General features: G+C 53.0%; 2 protein-coding genes across 2 annotated transcripts; both read right to left on the bottom strand.

Annotated features, from left to right (window-relative positions):
- Positions 1–5,286: 5,286 nt before the first annotated feature.
- Positions 5,287–11,711, bottom strand: LOC311212641 (cytoskeleton-associated protein 5-like; the record flags this gene model as incomplete). Its single annotated transcript, XM_084292140.1, has 3 exons — positions 5,287–5,428; positions 7,572–7,864; positions 8,097–11,711. 3 exons carry the CDS (start codon positions 11,709–11,711, stop codon positions 5,287–5,289), a joined length of 4,050 nt encoding a protein of 1,349 aa, XP_084148266.1.
- Positions 11,712–17,017: 5,306 nt separating this feature from the next.
- On the bottom strand, positions 17,018–18,242 carry SST (somatostatin; the record flags this gene model as incomplete). Its single annotated transcript, XM_084291672.1, has 2 exons — positions 17,018–17,230; positions 18,105–18,242. 2 exons carry the CDS (start codon positions 18,240–18,242, stop codon positions 17,018–17,020), a joined length of 351 nt encoding a protein of 116 aa, XP_084147798.1.
- Between the last annotated feature and the right edge of the window lie 6,300 nt (positions 18,243–24,542).

Here is a 24,542-nt window from a genome sequence, read left to right as displayed (position 1 = left end):
GTATGATTACATGACTCAAGCATAATTCTTGCCAGTCTATCAAGGAAACCAAGTCGGACCGTCTCATGAAGAGCTCCAGGACACCGCTGGGCTTTCTGCTGGGCTTGTCTTGGGGCAGACACAGTCCCTGGCTGTGGGTGGATGCCGTGCATTACGTAGTGGGGTGACAAATGGTGTCAGGATGGAAGAGGAGATGTCAAGACCTCGATATTAAAGAATTTGTAGCCTAAGTAGACACGGTGTTCCCAGGAAACAAGTGTAATGCTGTCCCCATTTTAAAGATCTTATCAGTGGTTGGCAGAAAAAGAAAAAAAAAAAAAAGTGGATTAAATGTTAAATTCACAGCCCAGTATTGTCTCTTATCCATGGGATCATCACTTCTCTCCCAGGGGCCCAGTTTCGTGCTCCTTGAAAATAGATTGACTGATGAAATGGAAGATGTCGTACGCGGCAGTTTCACCCCGACTGTTGACCATACTGTAGGTGACACTGCCTTGAATAGCCTGTCTGAAATGGATGCCCAGCCTGCTTTCTCCAGACTGCCTGGCATTGCCCTTGAGCAAGCTGTTCACGAGGCTTGATATCCCTGGAGATCAGTCTGGCCTCCACCAGAACCAATCCTATCTCCTCTCTCCCGCGTGGACCATTCACCTGACAATTCATCACTTTTAGCCTCTCCAAGTAGAAGAAAGGATCGACACAATGGCAGTGTTGCTCCTCCTGTACAAGGCATGGGAGTTATTACCTTCCCCTCCAAGATTTCTGCCTGTGTTGGTCTCACGGATGGAGGAGGCTGGAGCTGCAGCCTCCCAGAGGAGACACAAGGCCTCTCAGAGCCACTTGTGCAATAACAGCAGCACCTCTTATCTGCAAAGACCATTTAAGCAGTAAAATACTCCATCCGAGCCGGGCACAGCCAGGTTTCCAGTGTAATTACATGGGAAGATGAGCTGTAGGGGGAAGGGAAGAAACCTAACCCTGTCCAACAAAGGTATTCCGGAGGGAGCTGCTTTAACTCGTCCACAGGGCTAATTAGCTGTGTTATTTTCTTGTTATTTCTGGGACCCCTCTACAGTGTCAGATGTTTGATAGTCACCAGCAAGTGGAAACAAAGGGCATCCTCCAGGCACGGCACTGGAAGAAGGCTGGGTTTGCTGCTTCGTGTTTTTTTCACAGCCCCAGGGCCAGGGTCTGTGCATGGCTCCTTGGTCTGTCGGTGCCACCAAAACCTGACACCTTCCCTGCTTGTTTCCCTGTGTCTGGGGGTGCCGGTATGCTCTGGTCTTCCTGGAAAAAGCCCACCCCAGAGTGCTTGAAAAATTGCTCTGTTCCTTCCTCTGTGACTCTGAGTGCTGTCCTACCCTCAGCTGACAGCCAGCGCACAATCAGAGCTAAATGCTTTGTTTTTCAAGATGAGGCAGAGATGAGAGAGCTACACATGCCGGAGCTTTGTGTTTGCATTCTTGTTGGTTTAGCCTCTTGCACAGCATCGAGGAAGCTCTTCTGGCCACTCCAGAGGACCTTGCTGGCAAAGACACCATGGCCTCCCCATGCCCTCTGTGGGTTTTGTGCCAGAGGAGTGCAGCAAAGCAGAGGAGAATCTCAGCAGAGCTGGGGCAGTGCTTGTTGTTATATCCAAGACACCATTTGTTGGCTTAAAATACCCCACCAAATGTTTTGGTACACAGAGCTGAACCCCAGAAGTGGGAGAAACTGGGCATAGAAGTGACCCAAAAAAAAAGCCAAGCTGTGTCCCTGGGGAATCTCATGGGGGAGGACATGAGGGACACAAGAATGTTGATAACATCTGAGCATTGCCATGCTTCTCTCTTAACTGAGCTGTTTTTGGCAACGTGGGGGGCTGTTTGCTGAATGAGGCAATAGGTGGGCATTTCCAGGTTTGTGATAATTCAGGGGATTGTAAAGAAACAAAGAGGAGAAAATAGCAGGGGACGCAAATGCACGAGATATCTTTTCTCTGCTTCCCTGTTAGCAATGGTTTTCTCAGCAGTGATAATTCAGGAGAGGCCCTTTACCTTGGCAGCCATCTGAGATGATTTTCCAATTAGCCAAATTCTCAGGCTGGCTCCCGTGAGCTGTGTGGAGAGCTCCTCAGCAGCGCATTACTCAGCCTGCTTGTCATTTCCATCCCGGCCTCATGGGTGGATCTCGCTCTGAGCACACCAGCTCTGTGACTACCAGCTTATCTAATACTTTTTCTTCTCTGAACCTGTACCTTGGAGGCTCTCAGGTGGCTTTTCCAATGCAGCCTGAAGGACCTTCTGGGCCTGCCAATGTACCCTGGCTGGAGGGGACAGGGGTCTCCACACCGACTGCACCCAGTTAGTCCTGGAGCTACAGCAGCATCAGGAGCTTTTGGGGTGTCCAGCAGCCTGAAGGCAGCCAGCCCTTCAGTCAGGAGTATTTATTAGACTTCTGGGTGGGCTTCTCTCAAGAATATCATCTAGAAAGTGAAAAGAAATGATGTACCTGGAGCCAGTCTGTCTGGGTGATGGGCTCGGGGGCAGGATGGTGTGGGAGCCGAGCCAGGACACCACTTGTGTGCCTGCTTAGGACACACTCTGCTCCTACAGGTGCTGAACATGGGCACATGTGGCAGCAGCACTGAGGGCAATCTCTCACCCATGCTTGTCCCTGTTGTGTTACAGACCAGGGCTGTGCTCCCAGCACCAACAAGCAGCCGTGTAAAGAGGCTGGAGGATGCCCATGGGACCTGATCCTGCCTAGGCCTGTGCCAAGGATGGATGCACAGCCCACGGCAGCTTCTCTAGACCAGGCAGCCTTTGCCAAATGGGTACCTGGAGACAGCCTTGGACAACCAACTGGTATGCTAAAAGTCCTGTTGTATTAATAAAGGCTTGGCCTGAGCTTCTGGGGAGCAGTGGTACACTTCCCAGTCACGACGCCTTCTTTCTACGGGCTCCCAGAGTTGTGAGCCATGCCAGGTACCTCAAATGCTCTCTGATCTGCGTATTGAAGTTTCTCAGAGATGGATTACCATGTGTAATTGCCATGATGGATAACGCGGCGTGGTATTGAACGGGGCCCTGGAGTCATTCAGGACCTACATTCGCCCCGCATGTTCAGATGGAAAATTAAATGATTCTTAAAATAATAAATGTGCACCCTGGAGAGAAATACTCAGCTGCTCCCTCAAGAGGAGCTGTGCTGTTCTTGTGTTGAGCAAGGAATGAGGAAGGTAATTGAAAAGTTATTACTTTGGGGGCAAATTTATCTTGGCTTGTATAGCGCTGCAAATACGCTTGACTGGTGAAGCAATACATGAACTGCAACAGGGAGCGCAGCCTGCTGCAGAAAAACCAGGCCAAACGATCTGGGGGTGATTTTTGCACAGCCCTGTGCTCCGCGTGGTGGCTGCGGTCCTGAGCTAAGGCTGTGCCACCCAACCCGGGTGACAGCGTGCAGGCTGATGTGTGCCACATGCCCACGGAGGTCCCCAAAAGCTGCAGGGCAGTGGTCAGAGCAGGAGTGCTGGGACACGGGCAGCAGGCTAAGAGAGGCTGCCCCATGCCAACATCTCTCCAAAAGTGCCACGGCTTCGAGCCCAGTGCCCTGCACTTTCCCCATGGGCAGCTTCATTGGGTAGTGCTGGATGGAGACCACAGGCACCCTGCTGTGCTTTCTCCAGCTGCTAGCAGCCATTTGGGCCCTTCCATGTAATTTTATCTTTGTGACTGTGCTGTGGAGGTGGAAGCAGGATGGGAGGACCAGCAGGTGGGAGGAGGACATTATCGACATATCTGTAATGTGAGGCTCAGCCCCAGGACAGGGGCAGGGTGATGGGGGAATCTCTGCCTTTGGAGATGCTCAAACCTCAGCTGGACAAGCCTGTGATACAGCTTGGAAGCTGGCCCCTTTGTGCAGAGCTGGAGGCCTCCAGAAGTCACATCCTGCCTCAGTCACTCTGCTTCTGCTGGGCTGGTTTGCAAGGAGAAGGAATTAAACCCTGCTCGTCCCACAGAGGTGAGGATGTTTTGGGATCTGCAGTCTGCCTCATCAGAGAGCTGAGCCTCAGACAAGCTACAGCTGAGGACATTTCCACGGTTGTGCTGGAGGTGTGAGGGGTTTTCAGGTCTCCCAGATCAGGAAGTGACAAGGGTGAGGGTGCCCTATGGGATGGTGTGCTGATGCCTTGAGAAGGTGCTGGCATGGCTGCGTGGTGCTCCAGCCCCTCAGCCCTGGGCCCTGCACACCCCAAAGTGAGAAAAGCAAGAAAAAAAAAGAAAAAAAAAAAAAAAAAAGCAGAAAGGGGAATTTGCTCCTCTGTGTCTGCTTAGGGCCTGGCCTGTCTGCAGGGAATTTCAAAGCAACACTTCAAAAGGTTTTTTTTTCCTGTTTGTTTTTAAAAATTAATTCAAATGAAATAAAAGTTTTCACATGTTGGCTTTGCTGTTTTTTATTATTAAAAAAAAAAAAAAAAAAGCTCTCAAATAATTAGAGTACTCCAAGTAAACAGGCTCTTCATGCTTTATTACCTGATGTGTATTATGGCTCTGTTAATGCACTGTGGCATTTCTGCCATTTTCTGTATTTCAAAATGTTTTAAAGATGGGACTCAAATCATCAGCATTAATTGCCAGCGAAACAGAAATGAACCTTCTAAAAGGGAAATCATTTTATAGCTCTAATTTGATTAAGCGGCAAAGCTCATTGTTTCCATCTTAGGTGGACAGTAAAAACACGAGTAAAGTTAATATTTATTAATCCTAATGTGCAGGCCAGGTAATTGCATTGCCCGCTGCGGCAGCGAGGGCTGCGTGACTCTCACTTGCTCTCTCGCTGTATGTTTGCACACCCTTTGGGTAAACAGGAAAACGAGGAGGGTTTGGTGCTAATTAGGGAGACGAAATCTCCTTTGCAAAGGGCTCCTGATTTTAATTGTGAGCTCGGTAATTGTGCCTGGTGACAGCGGCCCAAACCCAGGGGTGGGTGAGCAGCTCCGGGAGGAGCCATGGCTTACGCGGGCAGAGACGTGTCCGTGGGCGTACACATGTGTGCAGGAGCTCTCTCATGTCACACACACATCTTTCCACAATTCCAAAATGACTTTTTTTCCCCCATTTTTTTTCTCCCTGTCCCTTTCCTTGCATCCAGCTGAGACGTGAAGCATCCTGGTGCTGTGAGCAGGGCCAGTACCGTGCTGTCACCGACATCTCGGGTTCCCCAAACCTAGGAACTTCTGGGGCTCTTTCTGCCCTGGCTCCTCTGCAGCCAGTGGATATTTACCTCTCCTTGGCTGCTGGCTCAGGCCCAGTTCAGTGCCTGGATGGTTTTGCCTTCAACAGTTTGCTTGCCCATGTCTATGAATCCGCTCACTTCAATCAGTGCACTGGGCAATTCTTGGCATCTTGGCTGGTGGACACTGGGCTCTTCTGTAGGAAAGATGCTTTATAAGGCAGAAGTAGGTCTGCACATTGGGGGAAAACATGACGATTGCCCAGGGCATCACATCACTAAATCAGAACCACACTGGGCACACAGCTTTTACGTCTCTGACTTAAAAACATCCGCATCGAGCCCCTCTTCCCATGGGGGCATCACCCTGCAGCCACGCAGTGGTCACCACGACCTCCCTGTCTGAATGTGAGCCTGGCTGGGACCTGCCAGGCTGAGGCAGAAACAGCCCCCAGCTCACCAGACATGGCCGTGAGCAGGTGCTAAACCTGTGACCTCTGCACCAGCACCGACCTAAATTAACACAAGCTGCTTCCCAGATCATTTGTGCTGGGCAGGGGCAGATTAAGGAACTTTCTAGCCTCCTCCCAGTCCTCTCAAAGAAAAGAGCCCCGCAGGGTCACAAACCGACCATTTGATTTCCCCACCAAGCCAACTCAGCATCTTGCAGGATTGGCCCCCTTGCATCCTGCCTTTTAATTGCTGACTGATTGTAATATAGGATTTTATTTTCCCTATAATGACTCTTGGGGCCCCCAGATGTTCTCCTCAAGTGTGGTTGCGTCAGCACTAGAGACTGAATGACTGATACCAGCAATTTTTACAGCTTGAAAGGAGAGAAATATGTGAAGGGGATTTAATTTAGCTCTGATACTGTGTCTTCATCTTCAAGACTCTACAAGAAAACGACATCAAAAGGTTATTTTACAACGAGAGGAGGGAGAATTAGCCTGAGAGGGAGAGATCACCGAGCTGGCTTTCTAATATCAGTTCATTATAGGGAACACGTTTGCACAGCCGCTTCACTGCTGCTGTTAATTTAAACCAAGATGATTAAAAGCTGTAATTGCACCATTTTAAATAAATGTCCGCTATCTGGATTATTATATTTTTAATTAGCGTGGCTCTGTCCAATGTTTTTATCTCTCTGATTGATTTGTTTATGCTGCATTTATTTATAATGCATTGATCTCCCTGACCCTGCTACCTCCCCAGCCTGCAGTTTGGTCACGGTTCCAGCAAATGGAAGAGGGAGTCTGACCCGAACCAGGAAAGAGCAAAAGGTATGGGTCAGCTCTCCCTCCCGAGCTCGTCACATCTTTCTTTCTTGCCTCCTGACCCAAGAGCTCTTCTGCTATTTGCTCTTCCCCAGAGCTGTGGAGGAGGCTGATGGGCTGGAGGGCTGGCTGGCAGGGAAGTGGGATGGGGAAGGATTGAATTGTCCTTCAGGAAAACTTGACAAACACATGGTGCTGGCAGGAGCATCCCAGGATCCTGAGGTTTCATCCTGTGTGGTAGGACCCATCCTTTAAGCATTATGTCCCCAGCAGGATCATGCTCCTCTGTCTTCAAAGGACTGTCTAAAAATGTAAAATTTCCCTGGCAGAAGGCAGGATTTCCTGGCAGGCTGTGCTACCTGTGCTGGAAGTAGCTCCTGCCCAGAGCTGTTGAACAAAGCACATTTGCAGTCCTTGCTCTCTTTCTTAGCACCACCTGAAGCAATGCAACTGTTGGGGAAACCTCAGATGAGCACCTAAGCCCATGCTGGACCTCAATACCCCATTGCACGCTGCTGTCTGTCAGGGGCAAGGAGCGGCAAGCATGAATACCTTGTAGATCGTTGTCCTGATGTTCAGGGCACTTCTGGTTGCTGCTGAAGGCTTTACTGATGGGTAAGTGCTGCAAATATGCAAGAGACCACTTGCTCCTATAGGCTTCTGGGTGCCTGTGCTGCTGCAGTTATCTCTTATCACTCACAGTATCTGTGGGTCCGGGGCTGCCGTGGACCCCCTCGTGGAGGTTGTCCAGCTAGGGTCAGCATCCCAACTGGTTCTGTGCCCTGTTTTGCCCTGAGACCTCTCTCCCAGACTTGGTTTTGCTATGAAGACTGAGCTCTGCAAACAGACAAGTCCTACAGCACTTCCCTGCTTCCGAAAAACAGCAACAGAGACATCAACCAGAAACCCAGACCAGCTCCTGGGCTTTGCAAGCCTGGGAAGCCAGATCCCAGATATCTCTCCTGGCATCCATGCTAGAGATTTTCTTTATTGGTTATACGATTCACACCACCTGCCCGTTAATGGGTGCCCAGAAGAGTGCCAGCTTAGCTCTGGGACCGGTGACTAAACACCCACCTTGGCTTCAGGGCCCGCTCCAATTTCTGCTGTTGTTTCTTTGTGCCCTCAGGGACCCCGCTGCTGTGCAGCCCTGGAACAGAGGGAGAAGTGTGACACGGGCCCCTCGGTGGGGAGCCAGCTGTGGGTGGCAGGTTTTCCAGGCTGCAGGGTGGATGAGCAGCTCCTGGGATCCCCGCTGATCCAAGGGGAGCTGCTTCTGCCTCTGGGGACTTGTCCAGGGGGGGTGGAGGAAGATGTTCTCTGGTGTTTTGCTCTGTTCTGGTGACAGCCAGATTTTGATTCAAATAGCTCTGCAAGAAGAGGGAGAGGTTTACCGTGAAAGACTCCAACTTTCACTTAAAACATTTTTTCTTACATTCCTACAATTCCTCCAGACCCTCCCTCAAACCTCTCCTAGGAACAAATATTCTGGAAGATGCTCCCTAAAGCATTGCCTGTTTTGTGCTTTGCAAGCCTGCCAGCTGTCCAGGGGACCTCTCCCCCTGCCCCTACAGCTGTTTTATTTGCCCCAGCAGGACTGACCGTCTTTCGGAGGTAAGCTTCCACCTCGGAGCCAGCTGCATCCTCGATCAGGGTGAGGTGGTCCAGGATCCTTGCCCCTTTCAGCTTGCACAAAGTGTGCAGCAGAGTTTTCAGGGTCCGCAGGGGGAGCTCGTTCGTGCACTGCCTCAGTTTCTCCTTTGGGATTGACTTCAGGAGGGTGTTGACATCCAGCAGGATTTGGTCCAGGTCGATGGTGCTGATGGTGTGTGGGAGAAGACGTGTAGTCCTCCAGAGACATTTGGCCAACAGGTCAGAAAACTTATCTGGGCTGCCGTCGGCACTCAGGCTGCCTTGGAGCAGCTTGAGCAAGGCACAGAAGATCCTCGTCTGGTCAGATTTTTCTAAGACCCTTCTCATGAGGACATTAATGGACTGTATGAGCTTCTGATCCTCCTCTCGGTCCCCCTCCAGGAATTCCAGCATTAAGGTAAGGAGGTTGTGCATTACGTCCTTCAGCACCTCCATCGAGGCCTCCTGAGCCAGTTTCTTCTCCTGGAAGAGAAACATCATGGCCTGGATGACGCCTTTGCATCGCAGGATGATTTGGTCCTTCCCACATTTCTCATCAGATTCCTTCTGCTTTTGGATCAACTTGAATGGCTGGAAGCTGGCTACAAGGAACTCATTAACGTGCCCAGCCATGGCTTCTGCTTTGTTCTTCTGCCTCAGGATCTTCTCAATTTCTTCCACCGCCTGAATGCTGGTGTCAGCATCGCTATTTCTGATGCCACAAATAAGGGAATTAATAGCAGGGGTGATGTTATGACACGTGTCGTTGGTGTCTGAGGAGGCGGGCAAGGTCTGGAATTCAGGGATCGTTTCTAGATGAATGATGTCCCTCAGTTTTAAGTGCTTGTATTTTCTGGAGACCAGCCTGCACTTGTGCTGTCCTGTATGTGGAGGCAGAGACCGAGGAGCCTCAACTGCCTTATTCAGATTTCCTCCTTCAGGGCTGGTGGGCTCTGGCTTTGAGGGTGCACCTCCTGCCTGCTGGCAGACACCTTCACAGCCGGTGTTTGACTCCTGTTGAGGCTTTTCACAAAGTTGTTTTGCCGGAAACACTCGTGGCCTGCCAGGTTCCTGCTCTGCAGTTTGTCCCAGCACCCGCATATATTCTTCAGGGAGATCCCCAACAATTCTGAGCACAGTTTCCCCATGGGTTTTGCAAGCTGTGACCATGATGTTTAGAGCAGCATTATGAATAGCTCTGTCTTTGTCTCCAAGGAAGGCAGCTATCTTCTTCAAGGCTTTGCCAGGGCTGGGCTCACACACTTCCAGGCCGTACACCTCAAGCAGATAACCCATCTCCACCAGGCATCCTGCCTGCTGCTTGGTGTTCTGGAACTTGATGCCTTCCATGAGGAAGCTGAACACCTTCTTAGCTGGGTACACCAGGCACGTGCCCTTCAGGACAGCGTGCACCAATTTACAAATGACTTTCCTTGGCTCCCCCATCTTCAGGACGAGGTATGGAAGGAAGGACAGGGCCTCATTCTCCGTCAGCTGGTACTTTTCTTGGATGAGCAAAGTCAGCAGCAGGTTGAGGTACTCCAGGCTCTTGATAAGCACCCACGTGTTGGAGTCAAAGAAACGCAGGGAAAGCCATTTCAGGATCAGGTCCAGGCAGCTGATGACTCCTTCCTTCTCTGTCTCCAGATGCCTGATCATCACAGCCAAGGCTTTGATTTGGTGCAGGAAGCTGGGGTGGAACAGTTCCACCTGGAAGCTCCTGGACACGCAGCTGCTCATCTGGGCCTTCAGCTGCTCGATGTACCTTTTGTTGGGAGCAGTGAAGTTCCACTGCAGCACTTTCCTGCCTTTCTCATCCCTCAGTCTTTGCTCTTTCCCCCTGGGAACAACAATGAAGATGGGTATGGCGTTGTCCTCATCCTTCAGCGTGGGCTTTGCCTGTGCTTTCCCCTTGGCTGCACCCACGTCTTTCACGCCTTCCTCTCCTGGCGTGGGCTCCTTGGGACCCTGCTTCTGCTCTCTGTTGAGTTTGGGTGCTGGCTCTTCAGCTGAGGCTTGTGAAGAGAAGGTTGTTGCAGGTGGTGTGGTTGGAACAGAGGGCAAAGTGGCAGTGGCGTTGTCTGTAGGGTGCCCAGACAGTGACTCGACAGAAGCAGCAGGTTGTGCTGACAGGCTGGCGTTGGCATTCTCCAGGATCGCCAGTACGTGGTCCCTTGCACCCGCCTTCAGCTCGCTGGTGGCCTCGGCCATCTTCTCAAAGCCAAGGTGCATGATGAAGAAGGGCAGGGCTGCCTGTGAGGCTGCGAACACGTCCCTGTTGCTGTCCTGTAGGCAGGAGAAGAGCAGCGGCATGCAGCGGAGCAGGTCCGAGGGAGCTGACCGCAGGGTGGGCAGCTCTTCGGCCAGCCACCGCGCCAGCTCTTGCTTCTGGAAGGCCATTGCTTCTCCGAGCTCTCCTGAAACCTCCTGCCCACCCAGCCACCGTGATATGTCGAGCTGTGCAGCCCAGGCACTCACGGCAGCCAGGGCGGCCGCTCTCGTGCTGCTCTTGCTGTCCCTGAGCAGAGCGATGAGGGGAAGGCCCAAGTCCTTCATGTGCTGCGCGATGTTGGAGCCCATGGCTGTGGAGAGGTGCTGGAGGACCTTCAGGGCCATCTGTACCAGGCTGGGGTTCGGGTCATGGAGACAAGCCCTCAGGGCTATTGGGAGCTCTCCTATGTTTGGCTGGATGCGTTTGGCATCCTGAAGGATGCAGGCGACCTCTTCCAGGCCCTCCTTCTGGACGCTCCAATCCTTCTCCTGCAGCTTGGCCAGCAGCTGTGGCGTGATCCTGTCACTAATGTCTATGGCTCCTGTTCTTCTGTGATCCTCCTGGGTCTCATCACCCAGGCCTGGTTTGGGGTTGGCACGGCTGGGAGCTGGTGGGACCTTCCCGTGCACCTTCTTCAGCTCAGCATCTATCTGGGGGAGAAGGGGCAGCTTCTCACTCTCCATCAGCTCTCTGAGCGGGTCTCCCACGTACAGGTAAATAACCCCCAGCAAAGTGATGGCCGATCTCTGCACACTGGGCTGAGCAGCAGCGAGAGCAATCCTCAGGGTATTTATCAGTGTCTTGGCCTCCATGCCAGCAAAACCAAATTCCAGGATTGCCTTTGACACCCAGTCCAAGATTTTGGTCTGGATCCTGGAATTACTCTGTGAGAAAGCCAGTGCCACAGCTGTCTGTGCTGTCCATGGCAATGAGCATGCCTCTGCTATAGCTGTCAAGGCTCCTTGGGCACTGGTGCTGCACAGCACGTCTCCTACCATTTCCACCACACTTTCCAGGACAATTTGAGCAGACGTCCTGGAGAAGTCCCCTTCCTGGGCTAGCAGAGTGATTGTGTGGAGTTTCTTCTGCATCACCTGGAGCTTTGTCTCCTTGCACCCCCGTGACAGCAGTCTCACCAGGGCTTGGCACGGTATCTCGCTTTTCTTCATCTCCCTGATAGCCTTCTGCAGGGTCTCTATGCTGGAAATCCGTTCTTTCCAATCATTGCTTTCCAAATGCTGAATGCAGGTTTCAGGAAGCACCGCTGCCACCTTTTCCTTGCACTCTTCCTCCGAGAGCTCTGGTTCACACATCTTGCTCGAGCCCACCCTTCACATCTGCTGTTGGGCTCTGTCCTTCCAGGGCCGGCCAGGTTTCCTTCCAAGCACCCTAAACGAGGAGCAAGAGGGCGGCGCAGGGTGTCCTTGCCAATGGAGAGGTGCAGATGTTACGGCGGCACCTTTGGGCCTCTCCTGGCAGGGTGCATGGAGCCCACGAGCCGCCTGCCACGAGTGCTGGCCATTGTGAGGTCGGAGCCACCCACGGGGAGCCACAGCACTGCGGTGGGGTCCCAGTGCCACCACTGTCACCAGCAGCGACCACTCTTCCTTCAGGTGGGTCCGAGCCACTGGGAGGAGGCATCAGCACAGGCAGCATCACCTCCAGCCCTCGTTGCCCCCAGGGGTGGTTTGTTCGGGCTGTGGAAGATGTAGTCTAGAGGCAGGGACTGCCATGCATTGTGCCACCACAGCCATCTGGTCCCCTGAGCCTGTAATTGGACATAACCCTTCCTCCCTCTGCCCACATGGCTCCTGCTGAGACTGGGAGGCTGGCAGCTGAGTGAGTAAGGAGTAGTTTGGGATGCTGAACAACAACAAAATTGCCAGGGGAGAGAAGATTTTCACTGAGCCAATTTTTTTAAAGGTTTTCTTTAGAACAAAACCCACCGCTTTTAAACGCAGATAGCACAGTTCACTTTTATGCTATTTAACTTTCTTCCAGCCTGTTACAAGTTGACACCTTTTGCATGAGAAATGCCCTGTAGAAATGAAAAACAGGCACTCAGCCGTGGGCAAAAATCTCTGGCAGTGCAGCAGCACTGCCTGCGTCCTCACAGGGAGGTGAGAATCCTACAGGGAAAGCTCCTTTTTTTGCAGGAGCCCTGCATCCAGCTCCACTGCTCGGACAGCTCCTGGTGCAGAGGAGACCTGTGCAGAGCATCTGCCCTCACGGACAGGGATGCACAGACCACGAACAGGACAATCCGTGCTCTTTGGCTCTCTCTGCTGGCTGCAGTGCACCCCACTCGTGGGCTGGTGCTCCTCAGGGGGTCCCCCAACATTGCAACCCCTGGGGAAGAGGCTGGTGTGGGGAGCAGAGCAGCAGGGACAGAAGTCCCGTGTTGGGGCCTCCGGGAAGGATCACACACCACAACGAGCACTAGAAGTAAAATAGGGAAGGAAAAATGTGGCAGCGAGGTTTCCCCAAAAAGCCTTGCAAATGCAACAGCTGATTTCCAGGAGGATCCTTTTCTTCCCTAAGCCTCCAGCTGGAGGGACAGATTTTCCTTGAAGGCAAAACCCAGAGCTGCGCAAGGGAGCAAATACTTGGGAGGGATTCACCACTTCTGCTCCATGCCAGGGGAACAGAGCCTAACAAGTGCTGAGGGACGGGCACGGGAGGGCTGGCAGCATCCCTCTGGGGCCAGCTTTGTCGGGGCTGGAGGCTGGAGTATTTCCTCCCACTAGCAGAGAGCACGGCAGCCTGCCTGCAGCTGCGAGGGATCGGGATGCAGGCAGCAGGGAGCAGCAGCAGCGATGCTCTGGGTGGTGAGCAGAACCAAGTCCCTCTCCCTTTGCCCCAGCAGTGAGCAAAGCCTGGCTCTGAGCACATCATTTCATGCTTTCTCAGGGCATCTCTCTATAAGAAATACCGTGGACCTTTGTGAAGCCTCGTTTTGTTAATTGAGTGGGTTTTGGATCCACCCAGGTGGGTTTCTTCGCTGGATGATGCTGGAAATATCAGGTCATGGCACAAACTGCCATGTGTACTGTACATATGAGAAAAACTGCACTTGGAGATATTTTTAGAGAACTTGTTAATTTTGGGGGTTCTGCCAGGCATTTGCAGGATAACTCTCCCAAGACTGGGATCCAGACTGCTGAGGTACTCACAGTATCTGGCCAAAAAATTCTTCTGGGTATGCTATTAGGAGCTAACAAAAGCGACAAATAATTCACTAATAAAACAAAGGAGGAAGAAAAAAGCTCAGTGTAAGTGAATTTTACTGCATTATTCTGGTGAGAAGCTGTCAAAGAGTCAGAAGGTGTTCAGAGGAGAGAGAGTACAGCCTGTTCCTTTATCATAATAACTTTTATTGCCTAGGTATAGTTTCTCACCCCGGTCAATAAGCATCCTGCTGCTTTGTTTTCAGTGCATTAGGGCTCGGTTACAGCAGCAAATGCTTCTTTCCAGCTGCCTGGTGCTGACCTACCCAGGGGCTGGGGGCTGCTCCAGTGCTCCCCAGAGGTGCTGGGATTTTGGCAGGATGGAGGGGAAAAAGATTCCCACGGTGAGAGCAGGAGCCTGGGAATAGGGGATGCTCCCAGTGCCCACAGATCAGAGCAATGATGAGTCTGCCCTGACGCTTGCTGGGAGCTACAGGGGCAGATAAAATGCAAAACTACCATGGAACATCTTACAGGCTGTTCTGGGTGAAGGACAGTTGTGCCCAGGGGTTTGGGCTCTTTGTAATTTCTACAGAGCCAAAAAGAGCAAGCTGATGCCAGAGCGGCCCCAGGCTATGAAGTCAGGATCCCAGAAGCATTCCTCATGCACCACAGCTAGGATTGCTTCGAGCTATCTGTCACCAACGAGCCCTCTGGGCCAAGGAAGACTTGGCCTTTCTAACAATTTGGGCTTCACATAACGAAGATCCTGGCCTGCTTGCTAGAGCCAATGGCCCTTCCTGGCATCGTTACTTGGAGAGGTTGCTGCTGGGGATGGATGAGCAGCTCATCGCTGGCTTCCCATGGGGGCATCTGTGCTCTCAGGCCTCATACAATCTTTTCTGGTTTTCAATAAAAGCAATCCTTCGGACAGCAGTTTCAAGCCCTTTTACATGGCTCCTCATGGACGTTTCCCTGCAGTGCCTCATGAATCACCAGCTGAAGGTACCTGCTGGGGTGGGGATCGCTCTGGGTCTGCCCGTGCCACTGAGTGCACGAGGAGAGGTGAATCAGCCAGCGGGGATCATCACAGCCCTCAGGCTGCCCCAAGATGATGCAGGAGCTGCTCCTCCATGGAGCCTCGGCTCTGAGCTGCCGAGAACCTCACTGGAAAACCTCTCTCAAAGCCTCTCTATTCCCCTTTGGCAGCTCAGGCCCGTGGAGCTGACCTCACCGTGTGCTCTCACCCCACATCCAGCCCGGCACGAGCCTTCCCAGACCAACACACTGCCGTGGCTGTGTAACCAGGGATTACATACAGCCATTTAATCCCTTTAGCCCATAGTTCCCACCTATCAAAGAGAAGCAATAAATCCTTCTTTGTCTTTGTAGCCTCTGTAGCTCAGCAGGGCAAGTCCATCTCTGGCATCGTGTTTGCACAGCTCCCAGTCCCTGGGATTGCAGGTGCTGCTGTGGTGCTATTACGTGTGATGCTGCTGTGTTTGATGCCCTGGGAGCCACCTCCCCAGCCTCCAGGAGCTCCTGAGCTGCCTGAAGGAGCAGGTTTGTCTGTCTGCCTCCGAGCAGAGGGCACTCACACTTGCCTCCACCGGTACATCTTCATTAAACCACTCAGAAGCCGCCGCGCCGTGCCGCCAGCCGCGCCGCCGCGCCGGGCTGGTGTAGCATGTGAATCACTTCGTCTTGGTTCCTGGCTGTGCCCGTGGATCATCCATATCCCTGCTTGTGACGGGTTTCACTCCTGCAGTTGGCAGGATTAAACTCCCTTCAAAAGAACTGCCTGAGCATAGTGACCAAGAGGAAAAACCTCAGGCGAGGAGCGCTCTATTTATAGCCCGTGAAGGATGGACTCGGTGCATAAGAATATTCGAGCCCCCAGCACCTCCACCCCCCTCTCTGTTCCTATAGCTGCTGTCTTACAGCTGTCTCGGCACTGAAGAATTGGATGCTTTTTGAAAGCTGACTGGATCCTCAGTCAGGAGAGGAGCAAAGGGACAGGGGTGGGGAGATCTGAGCTTTACTGAGTCCCCTAAAATGTGTTCCTTAGAGGACATCCAGCAGCAGAGGAATCAGACGTGATATAGGACTGGTGCTTTCCCCTTGGTCTGCATCTACACTTTCCAAGGGGGTCCTATTCTCACCCTATCTGCTTTCAGGGCAGCAAAACGATCTGCGTTGCTTGCACTTCCCACAGCACTTCCAGGAGGCTCCCCCAGGGCTGCCCCTTTGCTCCCTCCCAGGGGTGAGTTAATGTTGCACCCAGCTCAGCTGCACCAGCCACAAAGAACAGCAACCCCAGTTCTCACCTTCGGAGACGATGTCTGCAAAATATTTCCTACCTTTACTCCCGAATGATGAATTTCTGATCAAAGTGACATTTGTGCCCCACGCCTCCAGCTCACCCATGACTGCACAACAGAAAGCAGCATGGCTGGGAGGGGAAGAGGCTCTGGAAAAGCACGACGAATTTATCTTCCATTGAGGAAAGTGTTTCTTTTTTTTGGTGCCATCTCACTCAGCTGACATTTTTAATAATGTCGTTAATGATGATGTAGTCGGTAGAAAAGCTGCTGTAGCGGGTTTACTAGGTAGAAAGATGCTGATGGCGTGGGGCTAGCACCTTGCCTTTACAGGGATGCGACCCCCCTGCACAGTGGAACAAAGAAGAAGTTTCTGAAGGGATCTCAGAAGCGGTGTTTGCTGGGGATGTTGCAAGGGATAAAATACACCAGGTAAGAAAATGTTTTGGTGTTTGTGAGTGAAAAGAAAAAAGGCACACTGGGGGTAAAACAGCACTGTGAACCTCTTTTTTGATACCCACAGCTTCCAACACACAGCTGTGATTTCCAGCAGTGTCACTGGAACAGGGTGTAAATCCTCTAGCCCGACTGAATTTCCGGTGCTGTGGATTTGACTCAATCCCAATTACAGGGATTTGATGTCTAAAATACTGCAGTGTCCCTAGGTCCCTCAGAAAGACAACAGCAAAAAATTTTACGTAAAGAAATTGTGTGTTATATATGTGCATGTGGGGGCTGTGCTGCCACTTGCCCCGAGACGGGCAGCGTTTCCAAGACAAGCAGGCTGAGAGAGGTGAATTAGGTTTCCTCAGTGACCAGTGAGTCCCAGCATCACTGTTTGAAACATAAACTTTATTGCAACGAAGGATTAAAAATAGTACATCTGAAAGAGCCGCAGAGTGCATGTCATTAAGGAACTAGTCAGAAATCACAACTCAAGCAAATCGTGTACAATTGGAACAGAAAGTTTTATTAAAACAACTTGAAATCGAACTCAGATTTTCCTCGTGTGTTTCATTTCACCATAACCGTGTATTTACAGTCTTCGCCTCGTGTGGTGAAGGTTCTGCTCGGGGCAGGGGGCTAGGAGGAAGGCAGGGATGGATGGGGAGGAGAGGTGGGTTTCAAAAGCTAACAGGATGTGAAAGTTTTCCAGAAGAAGTTCTTGCAGCCCGCTTTGCGTTCCCGGGGCGCCAGAGCGGGGTTTGAGTTAGCCGAGCGCTCCAGCTCCAGTCTCACTTCGTCCTGCTCGGCCCCTCGGGACAAGTCCTCAGACTCCAGGGCTTCATTTTCTGTCTGGCTGGGCTCTGAGAGCAGTTCTGCCAAAAAGTACTTGGCCAGTTCCTTGGGGAGAAGGGAGAAAAAGAGGGAGAGAGAGCACGATTACTCTTTGGCTACCTGGGGCTCGCTCTGTGCCCTTGCTCTGTGCCCAGGACAGCGGCACAGCTCCGCAGGAGACGGGGAGCTGCATCTCCCCAGCAGCTCAGCCCAACCAGCAGCTGCCCCAAAGCAGCCGTGGCTACAAAATAAAGCAGAGCAGGAGAGCACCGACATCTACCTGGTGTGCTGAAGGGATTGCTGGGCAGGGAAGGAGCTCACCCGAGCATCTCCCTGCCACCCCATCCCTCCCAGATGAACTCAGAGAGGATGCTAAGGATGCTGCTGAAGCAGCACGGGGCAGGTTTTTGGGAAAGCAGCTGAGCTGGGGCACCCTCTCACTGGGGGATCTTTCCTCTCCTCCCTCCAAGCCCCGGCTGCCCCCTTGCATGGCAGAAGACACCTTCCTGCTGCATCGAGGCAGCTGCCTTGGTTCTGCACCCTGGAGAAACCTCGGGGAGCTTCTCCAGGGGCTGTGCCCTCTGTGCAGACAGCGGCCGCTCCTCATCCCCCACAGACTGGGCTGGGGGGGTCTCCCCATCCTGCCCTCAGCCATCCAGCCACCACGGCCCATCTCTGGTGGGGAACCGGGGGCTGCAGCAAGCGGCCTGGGGTCTGGAGCAGGGACATCGGGGAGGTTTGGTGAGGAACGGGAGGAACGCACTGAGGGTACCGGGGTGCGCTGCGGGGAAGCGGAGGGGTCTGCGGAGGGGAAAGCAGGGGGTCTGCCAGGGGGGATAGAGGGGAGCAGGGGAGGGGAAGCAGGAGGAGAAGCGGGGCTGCGCAGCGGGGCTGTCGGGGTCTCCAGCGGGGTGCCCGCCCCGTCGGGGGGGGCTCTCACCTGCTTCCCGGCGGCGGCAGCCAGGGATTTCTGCAGGAACTGCCGGAGCCGCGGGTCCGAGGGGGCGGCCGAGACGGTGCCGAGGGCCAGGGCGATGGAGAGCAGGGCCAGGGCGCAGTGGAGGCGGCACGACAGCATCTCGCCGGCGGGGCGGGCGCGGGCAGGAGGCGGCGGGGAAGCGCTGGCGGCTCCGCTGCGGCTCGGCTCCGGCGTTGGGGATCTCCTCGCCTCCCGCCGCCTTTATAAACCCTTCTCCTGACGTCAAGGCGGGGGCGCCCCCCTCGCCCCACGCCGCCGGGGGTGGGTCCCTGCCCGGGCTTGGGGAGGGGGGGGGAGCCGCGGCCGGGGATGCTCCGCTCTGCCCGGGGCTGGCCAGGCGCCCACGGCGCTCCCCCCACTTTGTACTCCCCTCCTCGGTGCTTTCCGGCTGCCCCCCGCCTCCTTTTCTCCCCAAACCGCCGTCCGTCTGGGTCCTCGACGTTGCTCGTCTGTTCTCCCCTCTCCGAGCCTCCAGCATCCCCCCGAGGGGCTGTGGGGAACCCCCCGGCTGTGCGCCCCAGCGGGGCTGCCCGCCCCGTCGGGTAAGGAAAGGCTTCAGAATGGGGGAAAATGCAAACCTTCCCCTAAAAAGCGGCTTAGCAGCAGGGAACAGGGGGTGCTGAGCTGTCCCCGGGGGTAATTTGTACCTCCCTGGCTCTGCAGCATCTCTGCAGCTGGGCAAAGTGGGGAACAGCTGGTGCCTTGGTCGTGTGTGTCCCCCCGGTCCTGGGTTCAATGATGCTGGTCCCATGGGGGATGTGCCCATCATTGGGATAACCAGTCTCCCCATCTCCCCCAGCCTGTCCCCACGGCTGGCTGGTGCCCACACAGATGGATCCTTCCACACCAGGGGACTCCCCAGCCCTCTGCCAGCAGCAGGAGCAGAGGCTGGGGCTCTGCTACCACCCCACTGTGTGGTGTCAGGGGCCCTCTCCTCCCATTCCCAGCTGGGAGAAGTCAAAGGCTTGTGGGAACAAGGCTGCTGCTGCTCAGAGGTCTCCAGAAATCTCCAGAAGCACTCTTTCATTTCATGTGGAATTAACACCCACCCAGCACACTCACAGACTGCCTTGCTGAGGCTGGACTAGGAGTGAGGAGAGTGTACCGAGGTGTTCCTGCTCCACTTTACAGCCCAGCAAGGGGAATTGGTGCTGGGTGCTGGCTCCCAACCGGGCAGACCTCTGGGCTGAGCAGGCACTGCCCTCCCTGCATGATGCACCCCCTTCTCTATGGATATACCTGCAGCCACTTTACATTCATCCTCTGCCTCCTCCTCAAATCACGCTGCAAATGAGTGCAACAGGGTTGATTTGGACCCAAGAGGAGCACCCTCAGTCCCATTGGGGATCCAGGTTTTCGTGGTGTCAGTGCATGCTGTGGCTCTGCCAGCCACACGGGGACAAGATTTGGAAGACGAGGTTGGCTCAGGCTCCTTCATTCTCCAGCACTGGGGGTGAGACCTGCGCCCCTGCCTGGGGATGCTGGAGGAATTATAGGGGTGTCCTCTGACAGTAGGAGAAACATTTCTGCATGGAAACATCTTGAATTTGTCCCACTGAGCTTTAGACACCTACCTGACAAAAGCAGGGCAGTGCTTTTTTGCTTTTTCTGGTCCTGTGCCCCACCAGGAGATGACTTGGCACCAGAACAGCCTCAGGAAGGCTCTGACACCCACCCTGGTCCTTTATCCCCTCATGGGATTCAGCTGAGGTTGGGTGGAGGCAGGACCAGTGCCAGGGCACCAGTGGGAACTTGACTGTTTTAATGGAGTAAAATTGAGTTCCTATTAGATCTGAACCTTGCTCTGGATAAAATATTGAAAGGACCAAAATAATCTTGGTTCCCTCAGGCAGAATTTGGGGGGATCACTCTGATGTTCTCCAGCCAAAAACTTTTGGGATTCCATTTCAAATAATGCCTAAAAGAAAAATACAATTTAATCGAAGATGAAAATATGTGCTTTGGTTCAGAAAACCCTCTTGTGCTGACCTGAAGGAAACCAGCAGAGAGGGAGTGGAGAAGGGGGGATCCACCTGCCCCCTGCCTCTTTGTGGTGTCTCCTGCCGTGCCCCCGGCGCAGGGCAGACCGTCAGACATCCTCAGGATGCTGGCACAGGCACGGAGGGGCAAGCAAGGTGCAGATCCATTCACCACTTCCCCCTCCCACGGCTCCTCCGGGGGATTACTGCGCTCAGATTTTTTTTCCCCTCGTTCCCTAGTCAGATAAATCCATCATCTGTCCGCTCGGCTGCGGCGAGGGCGATTCTGTTCCTTCCTCTGTGCCGCAGCGCTGCAGGGCATGTGGCTTTGCAGACGACTGGGTTGCACTGAATTCCTGGGACTGCTTCCTTACCCCCAGCTCTCCTCCAGCTTGCTCCACGAATCCGGAGCAGTCCAGCAGTGCCCGGACTGTGTGCACAGCGCTCAGCGCTGCGCCAGCGAAGCGTGCCCTCTGCTGTCACCGTGCCTGCAGGACCAGCTCTCCTCGCACCTCCTCACCCCAGCTGCTGCCTACAAGATGCTTCCCAGGCTCTCTCAGCTCCCTTTCCATGAGCAGAAAAACCTTGCCACATATCACTACCTTGACAGCAAGGAAAAAAAAAAAATTATATTGTAGCACTCAGCCAGGGTGTAGTGCCAAGCTGTGATCCAGGAGCCAGGGCTCTGAAATTCCTCATCATGAAATTCCTCTGGAAAAGCATATATGCTTTATAGATGCAAATGAGTGAATAAGAATAATCAGCTGTGCCTGGGAGTTAATGAGAAACAAGGGCTAAATAAAGGGGAGAAACTCCTTCCAGCTGGTGCTGTGTGTCCCTGGGATGGGCTGTGCAGGGGGCAGTGGTGTCAGGATGCCATATGGGTTTGTAACAGCCCTTTGCAGGGTGCTGGGGACAGACCCAGCTCAGCAAGTGGCGGGCTGCCTTCTGCTTCCCACAGGGATGGGCAACATGAGAGGTCAAGAAATTCTCTTACTCCCTCATATGGAAAAAAGAAAAGAGCCTTAAAGAAGTAGAGTTGAGACAAAATGCCTCTGTGCCTGGGCACAAGTAAGAACTGTGATCACGTTTTATTGCTTGCCTGTGCACACCATTTCTGACAGATATGGTGATGGTCTCCAGGCCACAGTCTGCTAGGTCACGTCCCTGTGCACTGACTGCAATTCCCTTGCTGTGGGTGTCACGCAGAGCTCGTGGCTTTTAGCCCGGGAAGGGCCACACTCACCACGAAGGTAGGCTGAGAGGGCTGGAGGGTGCTTGTGCTGAGAGGTATCTGGATAAAAAGCAGTTTCTGTAGCAAGATTTGGGTGCAAATCCATAAGAACTGGAGTCTCCCAGTTGCCCGGATTATTATTTATTCCTCAACGATCAGCACAAGGCAAGAGATGATGGATACAGGTGATGGGTGAGCACATGCAGATATGAATTAATAGATGCTCTGGTTAATAAAATAGAGGTTTTATTTATTTATTATTTTTAATTTTATTTTTAATTCTCATCTCTATTCAGTTATTCCTGCGGCTCGGTTATTGCCGGGATCCTTCCCAAACTCCATCCTCGCCCGCCCTCTCGTGGGCACGCCGCAGAAGGCAGCGGGGCCCCCCCGGTGCTGGGCGCAGGCTGCGGGGCTGCCAGCAGCGATGGTGCGCAGGGCCCGGCCGTGCACATTTCCACATTTTGGAAAGAGCTGACTGCCGTGCCTGCATTTAAACCTTCCGTACTTCAGTGTCAGCACGAGTTTTTCAGCACCAACCCGAGGACCAGGGGATAAATGGGTGAGTGCAGCATCGGCTGAGCCCCAGCTCCTTGCTGCATTGCTGCTGGAGACCCCAAAAGTGCTTGGCCCAAGGAAACTCGAAGCTCCGTTTCTCTGCGGGGTTGCCCCACAGGCTGTGCTGGGAAGTGAAATGAGGCAGGTGTCGGCAGCGTGGGAAATGTTTTTCAGTGCTGAAGAAATCTGAAGGGAAACGCGACCACATCCCAATGTTTAGGGCTTGCCTTCATGTGGGAGGAGGGGGAGATGGATATCAAAGGAGCTGCTCCAACATATTCTGGGAACCTTCCTGGAAAGCGGCCAGCTTGTCAGTTCGCTGGTGCCTGCCCTTCTGAGGCTGGGAGGCACCAACCCCCCTGTCTGGAGCTGGATTTCCAACTAACCCAGCGGCACCGACACGGGCAGGCAGTACCAGGTCACCCTTTGCGGGCTTGGCAGCCCTAAAACACGCCATGCAGAGCTGTCTGACTGCTCCCTCGCCTCTACCAACACGGCCCACATGGAGCAAAGCTCACCGGCACAGGCTGGCCGTGCCAGCTGCCTGCAGACCTCTGCCCCGTGGACAGAGAGGGACAGAGATTGCGATCGCTTTGGCCGAGCTGCCTGGAAAAGCCGTGACATCATCGCTATAAAAAAGAACAAACACACAAAATCTGTCCCAGGGAGGAAACGCAGCCATGATCCAGGAAAGTACAGTATTTATTTTGCAAACGCAGCCGAGCGGCTCAATGGGGGTGCAGATACGCAGCCTGCTCCTCTGGGCGAAGCGGGGGCTATTGGCACGGCCCAGCAGCTTCCAAAAAGTGCCAGCTGAAGTGACCTGAGAGGTAGTGGCCTCAAAGGCAGTCAGATCGCAACAGAGAGGGGAGAAACCTAATATTTGTCAAATAGGGGTAGCACTTGGAGAGAGGTTGTGGGGCTGAGGTCCTGCTGCTGGCCAAGGCTGGCTGCAGGAGGAGGCAGAGGCTGCTCAGCTCTTGCTCTTATGGGGATGTCTTCACCTGCTGGCAGACCCTGGGCACTGGGAAATGAGGCGTGCCCTGCACTCTGGCTTGCCCCCATCTTACCATTTCCCTTCCATGCCCTGCTTTTCTCAGCACCATGTGCCTCATGGCGTATCCTCTCTGCAGCTCCTCCTCACCGCTCACAGCCAGGACCTCCCCTTCCCGCTGGCGTTTCAAAGTCCTCCTCTGTGAATCACTTCCCCCCAGCCCTGCCTCCCAAACTGGCCAGGGATTAAGTGAAGGAAACCCAAAGACAAGCTGCAGACCCTGAGCCCACCCAGGTCACGAGGAGCAGGGGCCCTGCTCCGCTACAGATGGTGCTGTGCAAACAGCTTTGAGCCTGGTTTTCTGCAGCCAGTTGTGGACACGCTGCTGCTGCGTGCTTGCACAGAGCCCTTTCTCTGGAGCTAAACAAGCTTCCTGAGAATCAGTTCTCCCCCCATGGCTTCAGCCCCTGGATATGGACCAAAAGCAGGGGCAGCAGGCTGCGGGGCTGGAAGCCCAGTGCTGTGGGCCAGCAGCTTCCTGGAGGAGGTCAGCGCCCCGGCTCCACCGAAATGTTGTGCAAGGAGCTGAACCAGCAGCCCCCTTCCCCGAGCCACCCTGGCAATCGCACAGGTTTCCAGGAAATGCAAACAAATGCCTCGTCACCTGGCAGCAGGCTCTGCCTTCTCTCTGCCAGCTTTGCGCTTCAAATACACAAAATCCCACGGAGGTGGCACAGGGGGACGGTGCCCACCAGGACCCGGGGACCTTGCTCCAAGGCCATGCCAGAAGCCATCTCTGCGGGACCTGTCCAAGAGATCTGCTCAGCCCCTTCGGGGACAGCATCTGGGGCTCGGGGTGCTCCACGAGGAAGAGGGGTAAGAAGAGACCTCTCACAGCATCATGCTTCACTTTTCTTCATTTTATTCTTTTATTTGTACAGCTATATTTTACAGAACGCATTAATGCAGTTTAGACACAGCCCAAACCCTGTCTCCCGAGATTGTTTATAACACAAGCATGTAAAATAAGACTGAAAAAAAAAAAAAACCAACAAACGAAACAAACAAAAAAAAAACATTCCCCGATAGAGAGTTCCACCAAAACTCCTTTTGCAACATCAGGCTGTACCTTGAAGAAGAAACTGAGCTCAATATAGTCCATACATTGAAAACTTCCATTGAAAAGAAAGGCACCGTGCGAAACCACATTTTACATATATACAGACTGAGAACTAGAACAAAAAAAATTACACTTTATTATTATTTTAAATTCCTTCTGCAGCTTTGTTGGTTTAATACACACTTTTTTTGTAAATTGTAAACCTTCACTTGCAAAAAAATACAAATACACTGATGCATTTAGACAAAATATTTTCTTACTTGTACAGATGCAATACTTTAAAATATCTCGTTAAGTGCTCTATCATAATAAAGATTCTCAGAGTGGCTTCTGCCTGCAGAGTCCAACTGAGCCTTTAATGCATTTTATATATTTTTAATATAGCTTTTTTAAAGGTCTATATATATTTATTTTATATATATATTTATATATTTATATCTATATATATTTACAACTCTGCCATAGATTCCTTCACCTTTGGTTAAAAAAGTTAAAGCCCTCTCTTTAATAGCAT

Source organism: Netta rufina (assembly GCF_964035555.1).
Source record: "Netta rufina genome assembly, chromosome: 9".
NCBI lineage: Eukaryota > Metazoa > Chordata > Aves > Anseriformes > Anatidae > Netta > Netta rufina.
The sequence above is the reverse complement of the archived record's forward strand: the minus strand, read 5'-3'. Positions and strand labels throughout refer to the sequence as shown.